We start from the raw sequence: 20,416 nt of genomic DNA, 5'->3' as shown, positions 1-20,416 counted from the left end.
TGTTAACAGTGATTGTGTTTTTTGTGTGGTAAAGAACACTGGGAAACCCCTGTGCTCCTTTGAAGACAGTGCGTTTTTGTTTTGTTTTGTTTTCTTTGGCCGCACCTCGCAGCATGCGGGATCTTAGTTCTCCAACCAGGGATCGAAGCCCTGCCCCCCTGCAGTGGAAGCATGGAGTCTTAACTACTGGACCGCCAGGGAATTCCCCAGAGTGCATTTTTGAGTTTAACAGTAGTCATCAATTAAAGAACTGTTTGCAATTCAGTCTAATTTGTGGTGGTCCTAAAATTTAAGAGCTACCAAATTCTTCTTATCTCTACTTGATTGCTCTTTTTGCTCTTACTGTTCCCCAGCAACTCGCAGTGGATCCTCAGGACAACCTTAAAACTTTACCCATTGGAGTTGTGGACTTAAACTTGCAGCACCATATTCTTACATACTTGGATCCTGTTTTCAGCTAGGCTTTGGACTCAGCTGACTCTGTGGAATAGATTCCTGATTAAAATAACTTCAGTGGTAGACTGGCTTATGTATACTTAGTGACTTCATTCTTGATCATCATAATGGGCTATGAATCTTTCCTTTTGAAATTAAATAACTTAAAAAAAAAAGCCTTGAAAGTTGAGAGAGGCATCTAAGCAGCAGTTTGTACCTTTCCAGCTCCCATTTCCACAGGTCCCTTCTTTTACCATTTTATGCCTAGGTTACTGCAGTGACCTCTTTGCTTAGCCTCCCAGCATCCATTTGCTTTCCCTCACTCTTTTTTGTAAAGGAATGTGAAATTAATCTTTTTTTTTTTTTGGCCACGTCTCGCGGCAGGCGGGATCTTAGTTCCCCAACCAGGGATTGAATCCGTGCCCCCTGCGTTGGAAGTGCGGAGTCTTAACCACTGGACTGCCAGGGAAGTCCCTCAAATTAATCTTTTAAAATGAATTTTTATGATTTTACTCCCTGTTGCTGCCTGTTGGATTAGAGCCCAGCTCCTTGGTGCTCCATAAAGCCTCACTGGCAGCTGGACTAGTTGTGCTTTTTCACCCTCTCCTTACTGCGCCTCTAGTTGGTGGCGGGATTCCTTTTTTATTGGTCCACTTGCTTTCATTTCTACCTTTGCTCTTTGTGGAAAGTCCTTTCCGCTCTCTTCTCGCTCTGAAGTCCCCCATCCTTTAAGGTGTCCCTTGACCATCCTGTGCCCGGTACTATTCCAGTTTGATTCCTGGTAGGTTTTTCTTTTCTTTTTTTTAAAAAAATTTTAATTCTTGGCCTGTTTGTTTGTTTATTTATTTATTTTTGGCTGTGTTGGGTCTTCGTTGCTACGCACGGGCTTTCTCTAGCTGCGGTGAGCAGGGGTTACTCTTCGTTGCGGTGCACGGGCTTCTCATTGCGTTGGCTTCTCTTGTTGTGGAGCACAGGCTCTAGGCTCGCCGGCTTCAGTAGTTGTGGCTCGTGAGCTCTAGAGCGCAGGCTCAGTAGTTGTGGCGCACGGGCTTAGTTGCTCCGCAGCATGTGGCATCTTCCCGGACCAGCGCTCGAACCTGTGTCCTCTGCATTGGCAGGTGGATTCTTAACCACTGCGCCCCCAGGGAAGTCCCGGTTTTTCTTTTTAATCTTTTCTTTCAGGGCAGAGAACTTTGTTTTTTACTGCTTTTGTTACTTCCAGTAGTGGCTCATGCAGATTGTGCATTTCAGGTTAAGTTCAAGTACTTCAGATGCTAAAATTTTATTTTTTCAATGGTCAGAAAAACAATATTGGTTTTTCAGATATGAGAGAGAAGGTCAAATTACCTCATATTGGCCAGGCCTAAGTGATTTGTATAACTTCATCCTTAGTGGTGGAAATGTTATTAAAGGACATTAGATACAACTATTAACAGTGTTTATTATGAAAAGTGCTTAATAACCCTGGAAAATATTTTTTAAAAATCTCTTAATTTTATATACTGCAGTTATAATTATGCAAAAAATTAAACTTTTCTTTCTTAAAAGGAGTATATTAGATTTCAACAAAAAGAGATTTAGTTGAGAGACAATTAATATGGAAATTTGTTTTCACTAGTAATCATCTTGCCACATAGACTGAAAATTTTAAGCAGTTAATTACTAGATGCCAGATTGTGATGCTGCCTAGTAAGTGAAATGTGAAAAAAATTATAGCAAATTTTGATTCTTAGACAGTTTTTTGACGATTTGAATAAAGTGAAACAGAACAAAAATGTTTAAACATTTAAAAATAATCTTTACATGTAAGTATTGAGTAACTGATTAAAAAAATGCAGGATACTTAATTAGTAGATATATAAATGGGAAGGGAGGATTTAGAGGGTCATGTTCCTTAAACTTTCTGGAAGAGAAGGGAAAAATGAAAACACCATCTTCTTTATTTATTTATTTTTTAATATACTTAGGTATTTTTAATTAAAAAATGATTGGCTTGTGATTAAGCCATTGAAGATTTTCACCATCCCTTATTTAAGCTACAGTTTTCAAAGTGGATTGGAAATTATTATCTGCTTGCTTAAAAAATACTGGTTTGGCCAAAAAGTTCGCTCGGGTTTTTCTGTAACATCTTATGGAAAAACCTGAACAAATTTTTTTGGCCAACTCATATCTGAAACATGCGGTGTGAGCTCTCTCAAAATTCCCACTAACTTTTGTCACTTTGAAATTATGTTGAAGTGAAATGTATCTGCTTAAGAGAAAATGCTTATTTGTAGTGAATTCTGTACCACCGTAATCTCAATTTTTATTTATTAAACAGTTCTAAATCATAATAAAAGTGTATTTTGTAACAAGTCATCCATAATCCCACATCAACGAGCACCTATTTCAGTTTTTATTTTTCTTTCCAATCTTGATCCAAAAGGGAAGGGTGCATGAGGAGAAGCAGTCTTTTCGTGTACAATTTTGTATTTTGCTTTTAAAATTTAATGTTATTTTATAAATATTACATATAGTCCTGATAGCTGTTTTGGGTGAGCTTGTATTGTTGCATATAGTTGTGCCTTATTGAACATTTAGTTTGCTCCCAACTTTTTTGCTCTTACATTTTGAATGTGAAGCTTTTTTTTCCTTTTGAATTCTTTAATGTTGAGATAAATTCTCAGGAATGAACATGGATTTTTCCAGCTTTTTATTATTATTATTTTTAAAATTTTTATTGAAGTGTAGTTGATTTACAATGTTGTGTTAATTTCTGCTGTACCGCAAAGTGATTCAGTTGTACATATATGTATTCTTCTTCATATTCTTTTCCATTATGATTTATCATAGGATATTGAATATAGTTCCCTGTGCTATACAGTAGGACCTTGTTGTTTATGCATCCTATATATAATAGTTTGCATCTGCTAACCCCAAACTCCCAACCCTTCACTCCCCGACACTCGCCTCCCCCTTGGCAGCCACAAGTCCATTCTCTATATCTGTGAGTCTGTTTCTGTTTCATAGATATGTTTATTTGTATTGTATTTTAATTGTAGTTTTGTTTGGATATATGCCCAGGAGTGGGATTGCTGGGTCATACGGCAACTCTGTTTTTAGTTTTTAACTTCCATACTGTTTTCCATAGTGGCTGCACCAATTTACATTCCCACCAACAGTGTAGGAGTTGAACATGACTCTTACTGTATATTTTTTCAGAACTCTTTCCAAAAGAATTGTCGTAACAGTGAATGGATATTTGTACCTTTTTTTTTTAAAGCCTTGTAAAGGATATCGATTTATTCTTTTATATTTAAACCGTTTCTTGTTAAAGCTTTAGTAGTAACTTCTGTGTGTAGTTTATAGTATTTATTATGAACTGTCTCACTAGATTTCACAACAACCCTCTATGGTATGGAGGGCCAGGTAAATTCCCTAGGACATTAAGATTTTGAGAAGGGATTTCTGAAAATTTCACAGTTTTCACAGTCAGAGCTTTGACTAGAACATGTGACAGTGTTTACCAATAATACTTCTTTATTTCTATCAGTACTGAGCGGTCCTTTCTCTGAGTTAATATCAAGTTCTTTTAATGTAATGAGAATATTTATCAAGAGATTAAAAAATTGGGGGGGGGGGCTGTATCTTACCAGCTAGTTAAAATATCAGGTATTTGACTCCTGCATTGGCTACATTCCAATGAAACTAAGCTTGTGTTGGAAGTTTGCATTGCCACATGAGATGATTAAACCTGTTCATGCGTTCGGGGCTGTAGCATCCCTGTGAACAGTACTCCTTAAGAAGCCAAATTTCTGCTCTGAGAGATAGCTCTGTGCAGCCTGTGTTGTGTGTAAGCAGTCCTCTTGAGCACAGAGTGCTTATTGGAGTTTCCATCTATGCAAATATTAATGGTGGTATGGTCAAACACATCCAGTCTTTAATAGTCAGCTTGCCTCTTAGTTTTTGCAAAGCTCTAATCATAGTTCTTCCTGCAGTGTTTTGTTAGGGCTCCTAATTTTATAGATTTACACTGAAGTGGGCTGGGTGATGTTGTGCTCACATCTGCTAGCTGAGTACACAGGAGCATTTCATTGGCTATGCCAATAGTAGTGTGAAGTCTATTGGTTACTACTTTGTTATTAAATAATATTAGCAGCTAATTCTTTGATTGATTACTCTGAGTCCAGCATTGTACTACTCCTTTACACACTATATTATTTAATGTTCATAACAGTTCATTTTATAGGTGAGAAAACAGGCCTAGATGAGTTAAATTCACACAGTTGGGATTTGAGACCAGTTTTTTGTTGTTTGTTTTTTAAAATGATTTCAGAGTAGTTGTGTGTGTTTACCACTATATTACTTCTTAAAATAAGAAGCCTAGAGGTTTTTGATGTTCTCAAGCCTTTTAGTTTATTGTCTCCACCTCTGTTTAAAGGACTCGGTAGAGGTTAATGTTGTGGTCAGTTGTGCAAGTGTGGCTTTGTGTATTGTCTTTTCTGTTAGATGATTAGAAAAAAAAGGTGTTTCCAAACACAATTTAGAGGTTTCCCAAGTGGCTAACATTGCTCATAAACCAGTGCTTGATTTCCACTTTGTTCTCCAGAAGCCTCATGAATAAGCTTACTGATTTTTTTTTTTTTTTTTTTTTTTTAAGCTTACTGATTTCTTTACTCTCCTTAAGTCTTTTCTTTTGCAAACCTGTGGTTCAAGCTGGGATAAATAGTGTATGTGTTTTTCTCCTAAAGACTGGAGAACAGATACTATTGGAGAGGCACTTAGGAATCCCATTTAATGGGACAGTACATGGAAGAGTACAAGGTATGTTGTATTGCTGTGTCGGATGGTAGGACCTCCCAAGCCCTGGTTCTCAGTTTGTAGGTCTTGAAAGGGATTCACTAATTTAGAGATGATTGGATTATAGAACTGACCTATACTGACTAGAACCACAAGAGATTAATGTATGAAAACTAAAATGCAGTTTACTGATTTATAAGGAGAAATAACAACTCTCAAGTGGACAGGGTAATTGTGTTCAGTGATCAGCATGTTTGGCTATAGGAGGAAGCAAAGTTCTCTTAAGTTTGCTTGGTAAGCAGTCTGAGCCAGGGAAGTTACTTGGATGTTTTTAGTGGCTGCTGTACCCAAGCTACTATCTAGCCTGATGCATTAATTGCTTTTATAAGGACAGACTTGTTTGTGCATCATATGTCCTCTCCCTAAACATGCATATTGGTTGATACTGCCTACGTCTGACTCCCTGGGTCTCCTTTGCTTTGGTTGGACCAATTTCCAATTCCCTTATCTTCCTTTAGAATTGTGAAATCTTTTAATCCTCTAATTGCCTAATCTTTCTTTAAATTGAATTTTGTAAACCTCTTCTGCGATCTTTTCTTTGTTGTCCTGTCAAACAGTATTTCCAAGTTCTTGATGGGTTAAGCAGTAACTGTGTCTTTTCATACAGTAGTTGCATTTGAATGTTTGATGATTGAATTTAGGTGTGGTGTAAGTGAAGATTTGGCAACTCCTGATGTGGGTTGGTGAACCAGGATGTTTTAGCCAGTGCTATGGATGATATAACCTTTAGAGGGGTTGAATCTGAATTTGAAATAACAATTGGATACTCATCATCACTTTGTTTTATATTCAATAAATTATAGCTCCTTTTAATACGATCAGATTTGAACAATGTCTTTATTTTAGATGACTCTTGACTGTGTGATTGCTACTAATTCTCAGTAAGCTTAACAAGTCTAAGTCCATTTAATTTTGCCGAATTTAAAAAACCAGTCTTTTTTTTTTTTTAATACAGAAGGGCTATAAGACAAAATAGGGGAAAACATGAAATGGAACGGATGTAATTTTTTCCAAATTCAAAAAAAACACTTTGATTTTAGATATTAGAAATGGAACAAGAAGTGCTTCTTGAAAACAGACTCTTAAAGATGTTTTAAATAAAAGAAAACTCTTCCGTATATTCACAGCTGTATTAGTTATCTATTGCTGTGTTCCAAATTACCCTAAAATTTAGTGGCTTAAGACAACACGTTGTTTAAGCCTCACAGTTTCTGTAGGTCAGGAGCCCAGTCATGACTTTGCAAGATTCTTTATTTCAGGGTCCCTCACAAGCTGCAGTCAGGATTTCATCTGGGTTTGCAGTCATCTCAAAGTCCAGCTGGGGAAGGGGCTGCTTCCAAGCTTACTCACGTGGTTGATATCAGGATTAAGTTTCTCGCGGGTTGCTAGACTGAGGGCCTCAGTTCCTAAGGAATTGATGTCCAGTGACCTCTCTTGGTTCCTTGCCATATGGGCCTCTCTATTGGGCAGCTCACGGTATAGCAGCTAGCTTCGTTAAAGTGAGAAGGCGAGAGGGCGAGAGAGGAGTAGAAGCAAGATGGAAGTCAGTATTTTAAAGACAGTCTTGAAAGCGGCACCCCCTCACTTTTGCCCTCTCTTACTCCTTAGGAGCAAGTCAGTAGGTTCAGCCCACAGACAGGATAAGAGGGGGAATTACACAAGGGACTGAGTACCAAGAGGTACAGATATTAGGAGCTGTTTCAGGTGCTGCTTGCCACACAGCTGAAGAGTGGAGAAGGGTATGTTTTGGAGGAAAGAGAAATGCTGTGGAAGGTCCAGAGACTCTGAGGCGCTTTGCTAAGTTTAAGAGGATAAGATAAGAGGGGGATAAGAGGGGGAATTACACAAGGGACTGTGTACCAAGAGGTACAGACGTTAGGAGTTGTTTCAGATGCCGCTTGCCACACAGCTGAAGAGTGGAGAAGGGTATGTTTTGGAGGAAAGAGAAATGCTGTGGAAGGTCCAGAGACTCTGAGGAGCTTTGCTAAGTTTGCTTCTGTCCTTGCCCAGGTACCTTGATACAGTAGTTTACTTTTCTTCATTTGCAGAGCACTCTTGCAAACCATAGGTTCTGCCTTTTTTCCTCCCAGAATTGGCTTGCTACCACCTTCTTCTACCACTTCCTTTTTCTTTATCTCTTACAGACTTGCCTTTTCAGTCCCTGCTGTTTTCATTAATAATAGTTAATTGATCTTGGTTACTTTGCCAAAGCATATGGGGTTTTAGTACTTTGGGGGCTGCTCCTAGCATCTATTTAGGATTTATATTTATACATACTGTTAATAGTGGAAGACACCATTTCCTCTTGGTATCTGACTAGGGTCTTGAATTTTTCAGTGTGTACTGTATGCATTGTACTGTGTCATTTTATATAAGGGACTTGAGCGTCTGAGGATTTTGGTATCCAAGGAGGCTCCTGGAACCAACCCCCCATGGATACCGAGGGATGACTATTCCTTTGAGATTTGTTGCATCTATTACTACTTTGAAGTACAGTCTCCACTTTTTAGTACGTTTCTACATGTTTGTTGCATTATTGTTTCCTTTTGAGAGAATTTGGCCTGGAAACAGCCTTGCTTATATATGGACCTGCTTTTTCTGGCTTTGCAAGTTGTGACAACCTGGCAAGCTATGAGGAAAGATGACAAGATCTTAGAAGTCATTTTTGAAGCCTTGAGTTCAAGGGCTGCTGCTTTCACTAAGCAATTTGACAAATTATGGACAGACTATATTTGCACATGGAGGCTGGTGGCTTAGAGAAGCTTGAGTTTTGAATAAAGATTTCCAAATTTGTGTCGAGAGGGATGAGCACCATAATGAATATATTTGATCATCTTTGCTCTCTTTCCAGTATGTGGAGACTAAAGTTAACCAACAAGTGAGGTGTCCCTTGTGCTGACATTCTTTCTTCTGGTACACAGAGGAGAAGTTGATGCGGACTCCTGTTTGCTTACACTCCCTACAAAATACAGGAGAAAAATCAATGTTAGTTGGAAAGGGTACAACCAATAGGGAAAGAAATTCTATTTGTAATCTTATAGGAGGGCATTTTTGAGATTAAGAGGAGAAAAATAAGTTCAAAGGCAAGAATTCTAGAGTTGTGCGTTAGTACACATTAATTTTCAGGGTCCCATCTGTGGTTTACAGCTGTTTTTTTGCCTTGGTGTAATGCCACTGAATACATTTATTGAGAACCTCCTGCGTGGTGGGCATTGTGTTAGGCCCACATCAGCAACATCTCTAATCATCACAGCAACCTGAAAAATATTTCCTTCATCAGTGCAAAGAGAACGAGGCCCAGGGCAGTCCTGCAGTTTGTCCTATGACACATCAAAGTTGTCTAGTCCAGGGCTTCCTGACTCCACTGCCTAGCTATGGTCTGGGCTCTCCCTCCCACCTCTTCTCCCTCCTCCTCAAGTTAACAGACCAGCTGTGTCCTTGCTTCTCTCAGAGAATGAACCCTAGAGGCATATTAGGAATTGACGGCTTGTAACTGCTCATCTTCAAGTAAACCAATGCGTCTGTGCAATTAAGTGTCAGACCGAAATGTGTCTTTTGTCATGACCTTGTTGGACTAGAAAATAACAAGTTAGGGGAAAAAAGTACAAGGGAAACTGCTTTGCTCCAGGTAGTAACCCATGTCTACCAGATAGTTTTATAGAGCTAGAATAAATTGATGTCGAGAAACCCAGAATTTAGGTTGGAAAGCTGAGATTCATTTTAGTGAGGGCAAAGTTGATATATTTCTTCATTATCATTGAGTTATGGGTTGTAAATAGAAAAGGTAAACCTTTATTGTCAAGGAGGAGAGCAAATGTTTTGTACTTTCTGGTTTTTTATTCTGTTCCTCTGAGAAATTCAACTCTTCAGGTGTGTTCTTTTATGCTCAAAAGCAGTGTACTATCTCAAACTTCTGAGTTTCTTGTCTGACTAGTAGCAGCTGAAGTGAAAACATAATTAGAAGAAATAAGAGGGACATTTTAGTGAGTAAAGCTGATAACCAGAACCAAGAATGATGGTATTCTAGTGGAAATTTACTTTGTAACCGGTCACTAATGCTTTGATCTTGTGCAAAACTGTACTGTGTTTTGCTTGAAAGGGTAGTTTGCATTTCTTTGGTTGAAGCTAATTTAAAGCTAGTGATACCTGCATTTTTACGAGGTGTGGAATGTTTTGTGAAGTCTCTATAATGGCATTACTAAGTATTCTTAAGATTAACTGAGGTGAGGAGATTTTTATTTCCCTTCCAGTAATGGGGGAATAGCTGTTCTGTCTTTCCAAAATCTTGGAACAGGTTAATGTTGTGGTTGGGAAGTTTTTTTTGTTTTTGTTTTTGGTTTGTTTTAGTTTTTTCTTTGTGGTGTTGAAAGTGTTTTAGTTAAACAGAATCTCTGTGTATGAAGGAGGTGAGTTTTGCCTCTGGTGTCCCATAGCTGGGGTCTGAGTTCATGCCACAGCTTGAGTAACTTTGTAGGGCCCCTTAGTATACATGTAGGCAGAAGTAACCTTTTAATAGTTGTAGGTACTTTCTTTTTCAGTAAGAATCTTCTTAGCAGTTAGCTGATAGGTCTAGTATGAATCCCTGCCTCCCCCCCACCCCGCCCCCCGCCTTTTAAAAATCTTGGCATAGATTAAGTGAATAATTCTAGATATTTAAGCTGAGCTTCTATTGTGATGGGTTGATCTGTAGCCCCCCTTGCATTAGGCCTCTTTGTGACTTTTACCAAACATATAGTAGTGCTCTGACCACAATCTGCGGAGTCAGAACACTGCGATTAAAGACCTTCAGGGCACGTGAGCATCTTCAGTACCCTTGTCTAAAAGAAAGTGTTGACTGCTGTACTTTCATCCTTTATGAATTCTTTAAAAGCATCTATTATTTTTAATTTGCAGCAGCTCTTGCCAGGTAAAAAGTTTTGGGAAACAGATGAATCCAGCAAAGATGGACCAAAAGGAATATTCCTGGGTGATCAATGGCGAGACAGTGCCTGGGGAACATCAGGTAATCTAGATCTAGCATCTGTACTGTGATTTATGCCTGTCTTAGAGCTCCTTTCCTCAGCAATTGGCAAGTTGTGAATTTTACATCAGTGACAAGCATGTCAAGCAATGTCCTGTCCTGTGGTATAATTGCCATGAAGGAGCTTATATGATGTAATTTATTAAAACATAATTAACACAAAATCAGGTCTTCAATATTTTACTGAAGTGCTAGCCACAGGGGAATGGTCTTATTTGAAATGACCATAATTTCAGCTACAACTTCTTGTTCTGTACTGCTGTCAGCATACTTGGAATTAGAAAATCCATGCCTGCCATTTGAAGTTCATGTTTCTTTCTCCTCCCGTTGCCCCTGTGTACTGTGTATGGGGTGATCTATCTATAAATGTGGTTTGGGCCAAATAAGTCACTGGGCATGGACGCTCTTCTGACTGACTACCCCTGAAGAAAGGGATGGGGAGAACTTGTAGAGGCAGACATACCGACAGCAGAAAGAAATGACAGTTGATAGGGAGGAAGGAGACAGAAAATTCAAAAGCTGATGTGCTGTGTTACAGCAATATAAGAATGGAACCTCAGATGACAGTGGTCATCAGAAAAGATCAAATTATGTTGTTTTAAAAAAGGCAGTAAGATCATATTTTGTTTCAGTAACATTGCCAATAAAATATATTAAAAAGAAATTCTGCTACTTGAAAGGGGTAAACATTAATTTATCCACTTAGCTAGATAAACCAGTTATGTGAACTGCTGTATTGCTCTGCTATCCTGGATATATGAGGGGTGTGTTCCGTTTCCTTAGCTTATGTAGAGTATTATACTTAGGGAAAACACAATAGGAGGTTTTGGCTCAACTGACCATGGCAGGTTTCCTGATTCCCAGTCATTGGTTTATCCATGAGACATCACTCATAATTTGTTTGAGCCTCTGGCTGCACTGTATCATGCTTGTGTATCTTTTTTGTAGATCATTCAGTTTCCCAGCCAATCATGGTGCAGAGAAGACCTGGTCAGAGTTTCCATGTGAACAGTGAGGTCAATTCTGTACTGTCCCCACGGTCGGAGAGTGGGGGACTAGGCGTTAGCATGGTGGAGTATGTGTTGAGCTCATCCCCGGGCGATTCCTGTCTAAGAAAAGGAGGATTTGTAAGTTGGCTTGAGGAACTTGTTCCTATCTCTCTCTCTCTCTCTCTCTTTCCCCTTTCCCCTTTCCCCTAAAGCAAAACATGCCTGTTTAGTTTCCTTAGATATTCACAGCACTAAGTGCAGGGTTTTAAAAAACGCTTTTATTGCAATTAGATTTCAGCAAACACAGCAGGAGATGTAAACTAAACTTTTTAAAAATAGAGAAATGATGTTTTTTGGGGACTCATTGATAGTAATGGGAGGTAAGGACTGAAATCTAGATCGCAGTTCATTGGCCTACCAGAAAACACCATTTTTAGTTGAAAACAAACAAAAATAAAAAGAAAAGGAATTAACACAAAGCTGAAGGCGGATGTCAATAGGGAATAGATCTGAGAGAGTGATTTGCCAATACCCTAGGATCCTTAAAATGGATCAGATATGTGGGGTCATTCTTGTTTTTGCTAGCTAGGCTTTAATTATGGAATGGATCTTTGGCCCTCTTTGAATAGCTTTGCTTCTCATACCCAGGCTGTCAGGAAATTAGAAGTTCTGTTAATTCTGTATTTCAGTTTTTTTCAGATTCATCACCATTGACCTCTCTGATGCTAAATTGTAGCTAGAGCAGCTTCTCTGTCTACAGCCTCTTCCCTTTTTAAGTCTTAAGCAGTCTTCCTCAAGCATCTTTGATAGCCTTTCTCAAAACTAGTTCTTTCTTATACCATTGACTTTCTAGATCTAGAAGTCTTAAGATGTATTTCTGTTTGAGTCTTCTTCATTTTGTATTCTGTGACTGGTTTTATATTCCAAGTCACAGCTAGGAAGGCCATGAAAGGCACCCTGAATCTTTCTTCCTTCCGTTTCTCCCGACTCAACTTGTTTTGTACCTTTTCAAAGCACTTTCTCCCTGAAGTCTTTTTGGGCTAATACTACTGGTTGGCAATCATTTTAAGAGACCTTCTTTCCCCCAAATCATAATAATAACTTTGCCTTTACAACTATCTTACATTCTTTTATCTTGATAGCATTTGTTGTCAGTGTTTTTATTGTTAGACATCTGTTGCTAGGTATCAGAGGCTTGGTCCTATTTTCCCAGTTCCACTTGAAACTTCTGTAGAGTTACAGTAGTACATTTTTGGTGCAGCTTTCTCAAGTGTCAAGTTCAATTCTTTAATATGTTAGTGGACATGAAATGAATGATTGTTGACTTGCTTGGCGGGAAGATAACAGGTGGCATCCAGGGTAACCAGAATTCCCATGGAGTTAGCTTTATTCTAGGCACGTCAAAGATGATGGATGTTTCAGCTGACGTTGACGCTTGACACGTGGCCGGAGCTTTTGATTCCACCAAAAAAATGGGGGGTGGGGATGCGAAATGAACTTATTTAAGAGGCTGGTTTGGATTTCTCCCAGCTCCACATCTAGAAATTTGGTTTGAGGAATTTAGCCAGAACAGGATTGTTCATTTGTATAATTACCTTCAGGAAGATCAAGGGACTAAACTGGGGCTTTTGTCTGCGTCTTGCATGGTAGCTGTTCCAAAGCTGACCTGATTACTTCTGGGTCTTTTGACCCTGCAGAGGCATAGGTCAGGTTTAGTGGCTTGTAGATCAGATTGGAAAAGACTTCTTGTATTTGAACCTTCCCAGGAGGCTACTTGGGAAGAACAAGATCTACCCTTTGGATGTGAGGAATGGGATCAGGCAAAATGATCATTTGCCTGTTGTCTCATGGGAAGAATGGTGTTACTTCTTCTCTCCTTTCAGCTTATCCCAAGCTCACCTCTTTTTCTTACCTCACACTTCCCTCATCTCAAGAATGCAGATTCCTCAGAGGAAGTGCTGCCTTCCAACTTCTGCCTATAACTTTTAGTTATTTACTAAAGGAGAAAAGTTAGTGTCGTGCATAGGTAAGTCATTACTGTGGTGAACTGGAACCTGTATGTCTCTTGCCATGAATTCTCTATAATGTGTGACCAGCTTCTTAGTCTTGGGCATTAGCCACCAGGCATGTGCCTGGGTTACTGTGAAGTTTGTAGGAAGAAGAAAAATAATTAGAATTAGGAGAAAGGTAAAACACTGGGGCTGACTTATTATTTTTTTTCCTGTTTTTATCTTTTTAAACAGTTATTTCATTAATCTGTAACGAGGCTGTATCTTTTGTATTCAGTATCTTATTTGATTTTGTAAAGGTGGTGTCTATCCTTAATTGTCTTGAGAGATTGGTGATTTTTAGTATTGTCACCAGAGGAAGTTGGAAGAACTCAGGATAGAGGAACTCAGGATAGAGGTCAGAAAATTGAACTCTCTAAAAAGCATCTGCTTTACTGAGCTGCTGAGGTTTGCATAACGATAAATGAAAATTCTCCAAATCTGTGTTCCAACTTTTCAGAAGGAGGGTTGTGGGTAATGGAATATTATCCTATTATCCCATATTTTGACTTGAGTTGCACCTAAATGGTGATATAGGAAGACTGATTAGTGACGTCAGTCCATCACATTGGCACGTCTAATCTTTTGGTGGATGGAGAACTGAGGATCAGTGAACTGCTTTATGAGCTTTTTGGTTGTATCCTGCTGATCTTATGGGAAGAGGTGGGCCTTGTTTTTTTTTTAAAAATAAATCTAGTTTGTCATTCAGAGTGCTGAGTTCAGAGGCCAAGGAAGGCAGAGTATCTGCTTCTTGTAGTTAATTGTTCTAAAGAGTAGGAATTGATGGTTTATGGATCAGAGCACTCAGATGTTTTTCTTTTTGGGGTGGCTGTACCAACGTTACCTCCAGTAAGCCATGGAGAAGCCGCACTTTAATCGCCTGAGAGCTAAAAACATCACCGCTGATGGCATAATGAATGTAGACCTCAAATCAAGTACTAAGGGGCTATTCTCAGATACTGACAACAGATAAGCCAGACTCTGATTAACTTTTCAGTTAAAGGGGTTTAGAACTAAAGTAATTACTCATTTGCAGTGGTTTTCCATTTTCAGTAAGGTGGTTTTACAGTTAAAGCTCGAATGAAGGTATTTAACTCTTTGTCTAGCTTTCCTGAGCCTTTCTGAAGTTCATTTTGAGTGTACAAATGGACTCAGCTTAGTTGTTTTGGCTTCTGAGATAAGAGTACTTGCAGGCTGATGAAAAGAATCCAACAGCAGTGTTTTGTTCTCAGCACCCACTGTAAATTTTTGATAGTATTCCGAGTATGGATCAGAAACTTCAGGGTAGCAGTTTTCAGAATAATGGGAAAACTCAGAATACCAGTTAAGTCAGAGTCAAGTCTTTTAATTTATTTCCTTTTTATATCCTTTATTTTATTGATTCGTGGAAAAAGACAGGTCCCCTTACCCATCCCCCCAAACACCCCAAAACAAAACAAAGCATGGTTCTGGGTGGTTACACAATCATATGTAACTACTGTGTTTTGAGGACACTGGGTGAAATTACCCATCCAAGGACCCTGCTATTGGTCTTTTGAAATACCAGCTGATCATCACATAGATTGAAGCCTAGCCAGTCAGAAAAGTGGATCGTCATTTCTACCTTTCTGGTTTATGGTTCCTAGGTAAATGAGAAGACCATTGTAAACTTCAGTTAGGGTGAAGGCCACCCTAAATTTGCAGAAGAAAGACTTTTAGAAAAAATATCTTGGGAAGACCTTTCTGCTTATTTGTAGAGACTGGCTGCTTTCTGACCTGGAGGATGCTTGCACACTCATGGCAATTCACTTAGGTCACAAAATTGATGACTTCCTTTTCTAGTCTCCACTGCATTTGTTTCAGGCAGCCAATGCCACTTTAATTGATTTTTGTTTAAAAACTTTGTGGAGTATAATGCAGGGGTTTGAGTCTCAACTGGACCTTAATTTCCTCATTTGCACAAAGTCTAATTCATATGGCTATGTAATATGTATGAAAATGCTTTGTAAGCCTTATAAAATCTTGCTCCACAAAGTCCTTGGACCAGTAAAATTATCAGCACCTGGGAGCTTATTAGAAAGGCAGACTCTCAGATTCTACTCCAGACTTTATTGAATCAAAGTCTGCAGTTTGACAAGACCCACAGGTGATTTGTATAAAATTAAAGTTAGATAAATACTGCCTTATAATTTTCTTGGAAGATAACAGATCAAATTCAGAAACTTTTATCTCAGGTTGGAGCCCCTTCAGATTTGAGCTTCCTTTGAACAAGAAATCTATGTGCTCTGCTTTGCGATGTCAAGCTTTTAGACACTGACTAAATAAAAAGTTAAAAAAGCACAACTTTCAGAAAACCTTTTTTGGTTTTCGTCTCTTTTTCCTCCTGGATATGGTGGTACCACAGCAGAGGGCAACACTCTTCTTACCTTTTTGCATACCAGGAATTGGGTGATCATATACACAGCGCCTGGTATATTCCATATTCCACTGTTTCTAAAGTGCACACCTCTCCACTTTTGTTCATTTTGAAATTGGGATGCGCTTTTCAAATGATATAGTTTAACTGCCAGTGTTTCCTTTTTAGCAACACATAAAATGATGGTATGTCTTATAAATTGATGGTGTCTCAGATTTGATGAAATGTAATAATTGGTGGTGGCTTGATTCTGTACAGATATTTCAGAAAAGTCAATGGGACAGAGGGTTTAATAATTAAAGCCATAGTCATTCCAGGGGGGGAAACATAAGCTATCCAGCAAATTTGAAGCTTTAGGGGGAGTGGAGGTGAGGGTGGGTGTGTCTGAGAAAGGTAGTGGGAAAAATGTGAAAATTAGACAAAATATTTAAAATAATCTTTTAAAAGGAATTGCACATTCATGAATTGCCTTATTTAATACCTGAAACAACAACCCTTTGAGGTTGATGTTGTCCCTATGAATTTATAGATGAGAAAAATGAGGGTTAGAAGGGAAGTGGTGGGACCTGAATTCAAACTTTGTTCTAATTTCAGTTCTTAGCTATATTGCTTTTTACTAAGGTATATGCTACTTTGGTTTGTTTATTCGTTTCTCACAATATGATTATATTTAATATGTTAATTTAAAAGTAATTCACATGACTAGTAATTTCAAACTTTTACTCATTTTTTTTAATATTTGAAATTTTTTATTACGAGTGGAGCTACTGAGCTGCTGAACTTCAAAGAAAATTGACATTTTGGTTTTTTGGGGGCATTTTGTGAAAAACCGAGAAGTGTACACAGGAGAAACCAATATTTTAATGTTATGGCTTTAGGACTCGAGTGTCAAGCAAATACACAAAAATATTGTTTTAGAAAAAAAGGGAAGAAAATTACTAATCTCATTGAATGTGACTTCTGCCATATGGAGCTTTGTGGTGAGATCTCTGCAATAGCAGGAAAAATTAAGTTCTCATTTCTCTGACTTCATTCAGAATTAATGGATATTCCCTGAAATATCCCCCCTGTTATGTGAGGCTTTTGAGGAAGCTGAGCCACGGCTGGAAGGACTGTGATCCCCACTGCGCATGGTTCTTCTTTCTGTCTGCTCTCCTCTCAGTTCTTTGATATCTAGCAACAGAACGTGTTGTTCCATCTCTGTGTAGATCTGGGATCTGATCTCTCAAGAACCCTCCTTGGCCCTACTCTAGAGATTTTGATTGGGCTTGGCCTCTTTGCATTTTGAGCACTCTGAGGCCTGAATTTGGGTTACAGTTTTGAATTGTAATTTACCTAAAGGGAGCCTACAACAAAAGGATGCTATTAATCCTTGTTTTTTATTTCATTTAGTCAATAGACTTTTTTAATATTAATATGTGCTAGGTAATATGTGACGAAAAAGCAAAACATACCCCTTGCCTTTAGGATACTTAATTTGGACTTAATTTTAGTGGTTCTCAATTGTGAGTGCTTATTGGAAGAGAAACTTTTAAAAACGTTTGTGGGAGCTTCTACAGACCAATTAAATCAGAATCTCTGGGAGAAAGCCCAGACACTTGCAAAGTTTTAAAAAGATTGTGATGTTCAACACCAACAATAGAGCCACTCTGCATTGTGAAAATGACAGTGTCTCTGGGAGGGCCAGATTGGCTATACTCTTTTCTTTGAGTTAAACCACTTAATTGGGAGCATTGAAGATTTTTAATCTTAATACCACAGATAATGTTATATAAGAAATACTATCCCAGTGCATAGTTTTTACTAGTATCATATTTGTATAAAATGGTTATACTTTATAATAAACTTTTGCATATGCATCATTTCATTGATGTTTACAACTACTCTGTTTTAAACAAAATGAACCCTGTTTTATAGAAAAGGAAACTAAGACTCAGGTTTAATGACCTGTCCAAAGTCCAGTAAGTGTTAGCACTTGAGATAGAGCGTAGGTTCTGTGCAATCTGGGTTAGTATTTTCTAAAGGAATACTTTATCTTACACATTAAAACTTTAAAATCCCATAAAACATACCAGCCCATTTATACCCTTATTCTTCTCTCTCTCTAGGTTCCCCAGATTTCTAAGAGACCATTTTTATGATCCTGAACCCTGTATTCTGTATTCTCTTTTAATAACAGACTTCTGACAGAATAGCTTCCTACTTGTGCTCTTGGTGTCATTCAGAAATCAGACTTCATGTCAACTATTTTAATTTAGGGCTTTTGTTGATTTACAGAACTTGTTAAAACTTTTGTTGATTTACTGAACTTGTTAAAACTTGTTAAAACCATGTACAGAAACGTGTACAAGTCGTAAACGTTTATCTTCATGAATTTCTACCAAATGGAAACACCCACTGTAACCCATCCAGATCAAGTATGGAAGCCTTCCTTGGGTCCCTCACCGTCAAATAGGAGGAACCTGCTGTTCTGCTGAGGCATTACTAGCCTAGTCAGAGTAGAAAACCAGGTAGCTATATTTTATATAAATGGACTGTATAACATTGGCAAAACCCAGCCCATCCCGGGGATATCTTTGAAAATCTGCCCTTGGTAGTAAAATTGAGAATGTAAGTATCAGTGACCAAGTGTTCAGGCCAGAGCCGTTGGCTGTTACAGAAGGGGAGCAGCTTCTCAGCAAGCCCTTGTGAAGGGTCACTGGGGAAAGATCATGAAGAACATTGATTTGGTGAGTGAGTCTCTTCTGTACCCAGATTTCTTGCTCGTTGGTGAAACTTCCTACTGCTGTTGTATCAAATTTCCTTCCCATTTTTGCCTGTAGACCTTTTGAACTCCTTGTGAGAAATTGGAGCTGAACTGCTCCTCCTGAGCCAGTGACTTGATTTGTAGATTTGTGGGAGATTACTTAAGTGTGTTGGTGGGATGGGATGATCCTTCTAATACTTTTTTTTATTATTGACATTAGTGGTGTCTAATTCAGGTACAGTTGTTTATCACCACCTCCTGGACTCTTACCTGATGATAAAGATAATGGGAGGATCCTTCTTATTTTATCAGTTCAGTTTTGCAGGATTTTTTTTGTCATTTCAGTTTTCTTTTTTTAAAGAATAAATGTGCTGGACTTCTGGTGCCTTTGTGGACTCCTCTCCCTATATTCTTTTTTTTTTAATAATTAATTAATTAATTAATTAAAATTTTGGCTGTGTTGGGTCTTCGTTTCTGTGTGAGGGCTTTCTCCAGTTGCGGCAAGCGGAGGCCACTCTTCATTGCGGTGCGCGGGCCTCTCACTATCGTGGCCTCTCTTGTTGCGGAGCACAGGCTCCAGACGCGTAGGCTCAGCAGCTGTGGCTCACGGACCCAGTTGCTCCGCGGCATGTGGGATCCTCCCAGACCAGGGCTCGAACCCGTGTCCCCTGCATTGGCAGGCAGACTCTCAACCACTGCGCCACCAGGGAAGCCCCCATTTCAGTTTTCTTTGTCATATTTTTTGAGCTTCTGCCCAGCACTGTATTCAGTGCTGGGGATATAAAAATGAGTACATAGCTTCTGTCAGTTTTACCTTTGTAGGAGGAGGGAGCTTTTATCTCTGGACATTTTGAAAGCTCTTTCTTTCTTTAGAATCCTGTCATATTCCCATATCTGGTTTGGGATCTCAATGTCATGCTTGATTGGCTGTCATTTACTCCTTTTGAACCAATAAGAGTGTTATACTTTGAAGATGTAGAAGTTATATCTCATTTGCTGCCAAAACTATAGTTTACCATCTTGCTGCTACATAAAACTAAGTTATATATCCTTTCTAAATCCCTTCTGGTATATGTTCCTTTATTTTTATTAGGCATGAAATCTTTCTTTTTCTGTGTCACATTTGAACAGAGAATGATTTTGAAAGCAAAATGGGCTTTGCACTGGTAGTTGAAAGGTCTAAGATCGTCAAGGTCCCTGAGTCCGGTCTTTCTGGGCCAGAGATGGCTAAGAACTACTTTGAGAGCATCTTTTTATTTTACATTTGCAGGCCTACCTACCCAGTCATAACTGAGCGTCTGCTGCTTTAGCTTCCATTTGTGATCCACCCCCCCGCCCCGCCCCCCAATGAAATTTGGTTGTGGTGACTGGAAATGCTGTGCGGTAGTTCTCATCATCTTTTGACTGGATCTTCCCTTTTACCAGGAGCTTTCTTTTGGTCCAGGTCTATTTGTTTCTTCCTTAAACCAGAAGTCAGTGATGGGGACAAGCAAGATTACCTCTCTCTAGTTTTACAAAAGCAAAATTACTTAACCCTTGGGTAAGGTTTTGCAAAGCTTTCTGTACCATGTCAAGTCACTATACCAAACCTTCTTTTCCTTCTGGAAATCAAGACGTATTTGCTTTAAATGTCCATGTCTTAACTTAGAATGTTGGTAAGAGGAGACAGACTTAATTTCCTTAAAAAACAGGACATCAGTGTGCTTGGCACCACATCAGTTCTTTTAGGTCCAGTCTTTTAATCTTTGTAGTTTGAAGCACTTCAGAGATAAATTCTGTCGCATTAATGATTCAGCTTAACACGCTCTCATGTAGTCCCTGGTATGGGACAGGCAGTGGAAGGCAACTGGTAAGCACTTCTTAGAGTACTCTTTGTGAAAGAATTTCATAGTTAGATTTAACATGTTTTGAAGGATTAAAAAAGTCAAGTATAGGATGTTTGGT

The 20,416-nt window shown here is 38.7% G+C and overlaps 1 protein-coding gene across 17 annotated transcripts in view; it reads left to right on the top strand.

The window, feature by feature from the left end:
* The window catches only part of PUM1 (pumilio RNA binding family member 1), a 128,983-nt gene that overhangs the window by 44,323 nt on the left and 64,244 nt on the right, over nt 1-20,416 (top strand). For 12 of the 17 annotated variants that reach the window (XM_059917595.1, XM_059917572.1, XM_059917552.1 and 9 more), the window contains 2 exons: nt 10,168-10,276; nt 11,243-11,421. The exons of 4 other annotated variants lie outside the window; for them this stretch is intronic. In XM_059917595.1, coding sequence (XP_059773578.1) covers nt 10,168-10,276; nt 11,243-11,421 — 288 coding nt within the window. The remainder of the gene's footprint in view (nt 1-10,167; nt 10,277-11,242; nt 11,422-20,416) is intronic. One more of the 17 variants, XM_059917520.1, reaches the window with a different exon arrangement.

This window comes from Balaenoptera ricei, chromosome 1, assembly GCF_028023285.1.
Source record: "Balaenoptera ricei isolate mBalRic1 chromosome 1, mBalRic1.hap2, whole genome shotgun sequence".
Classification (NCBI taxonomy): Eukaryota; Metazoa; Chordata; class Mammalia; order Artiodactyla; family Balaenopteridae; genus Balaenoptera; species Balaenoptera ricei.
Note: the sequence above shows the minus strand (reverse complement) of the source record. Positions and strands in the feature narration are given on the sequence as shown.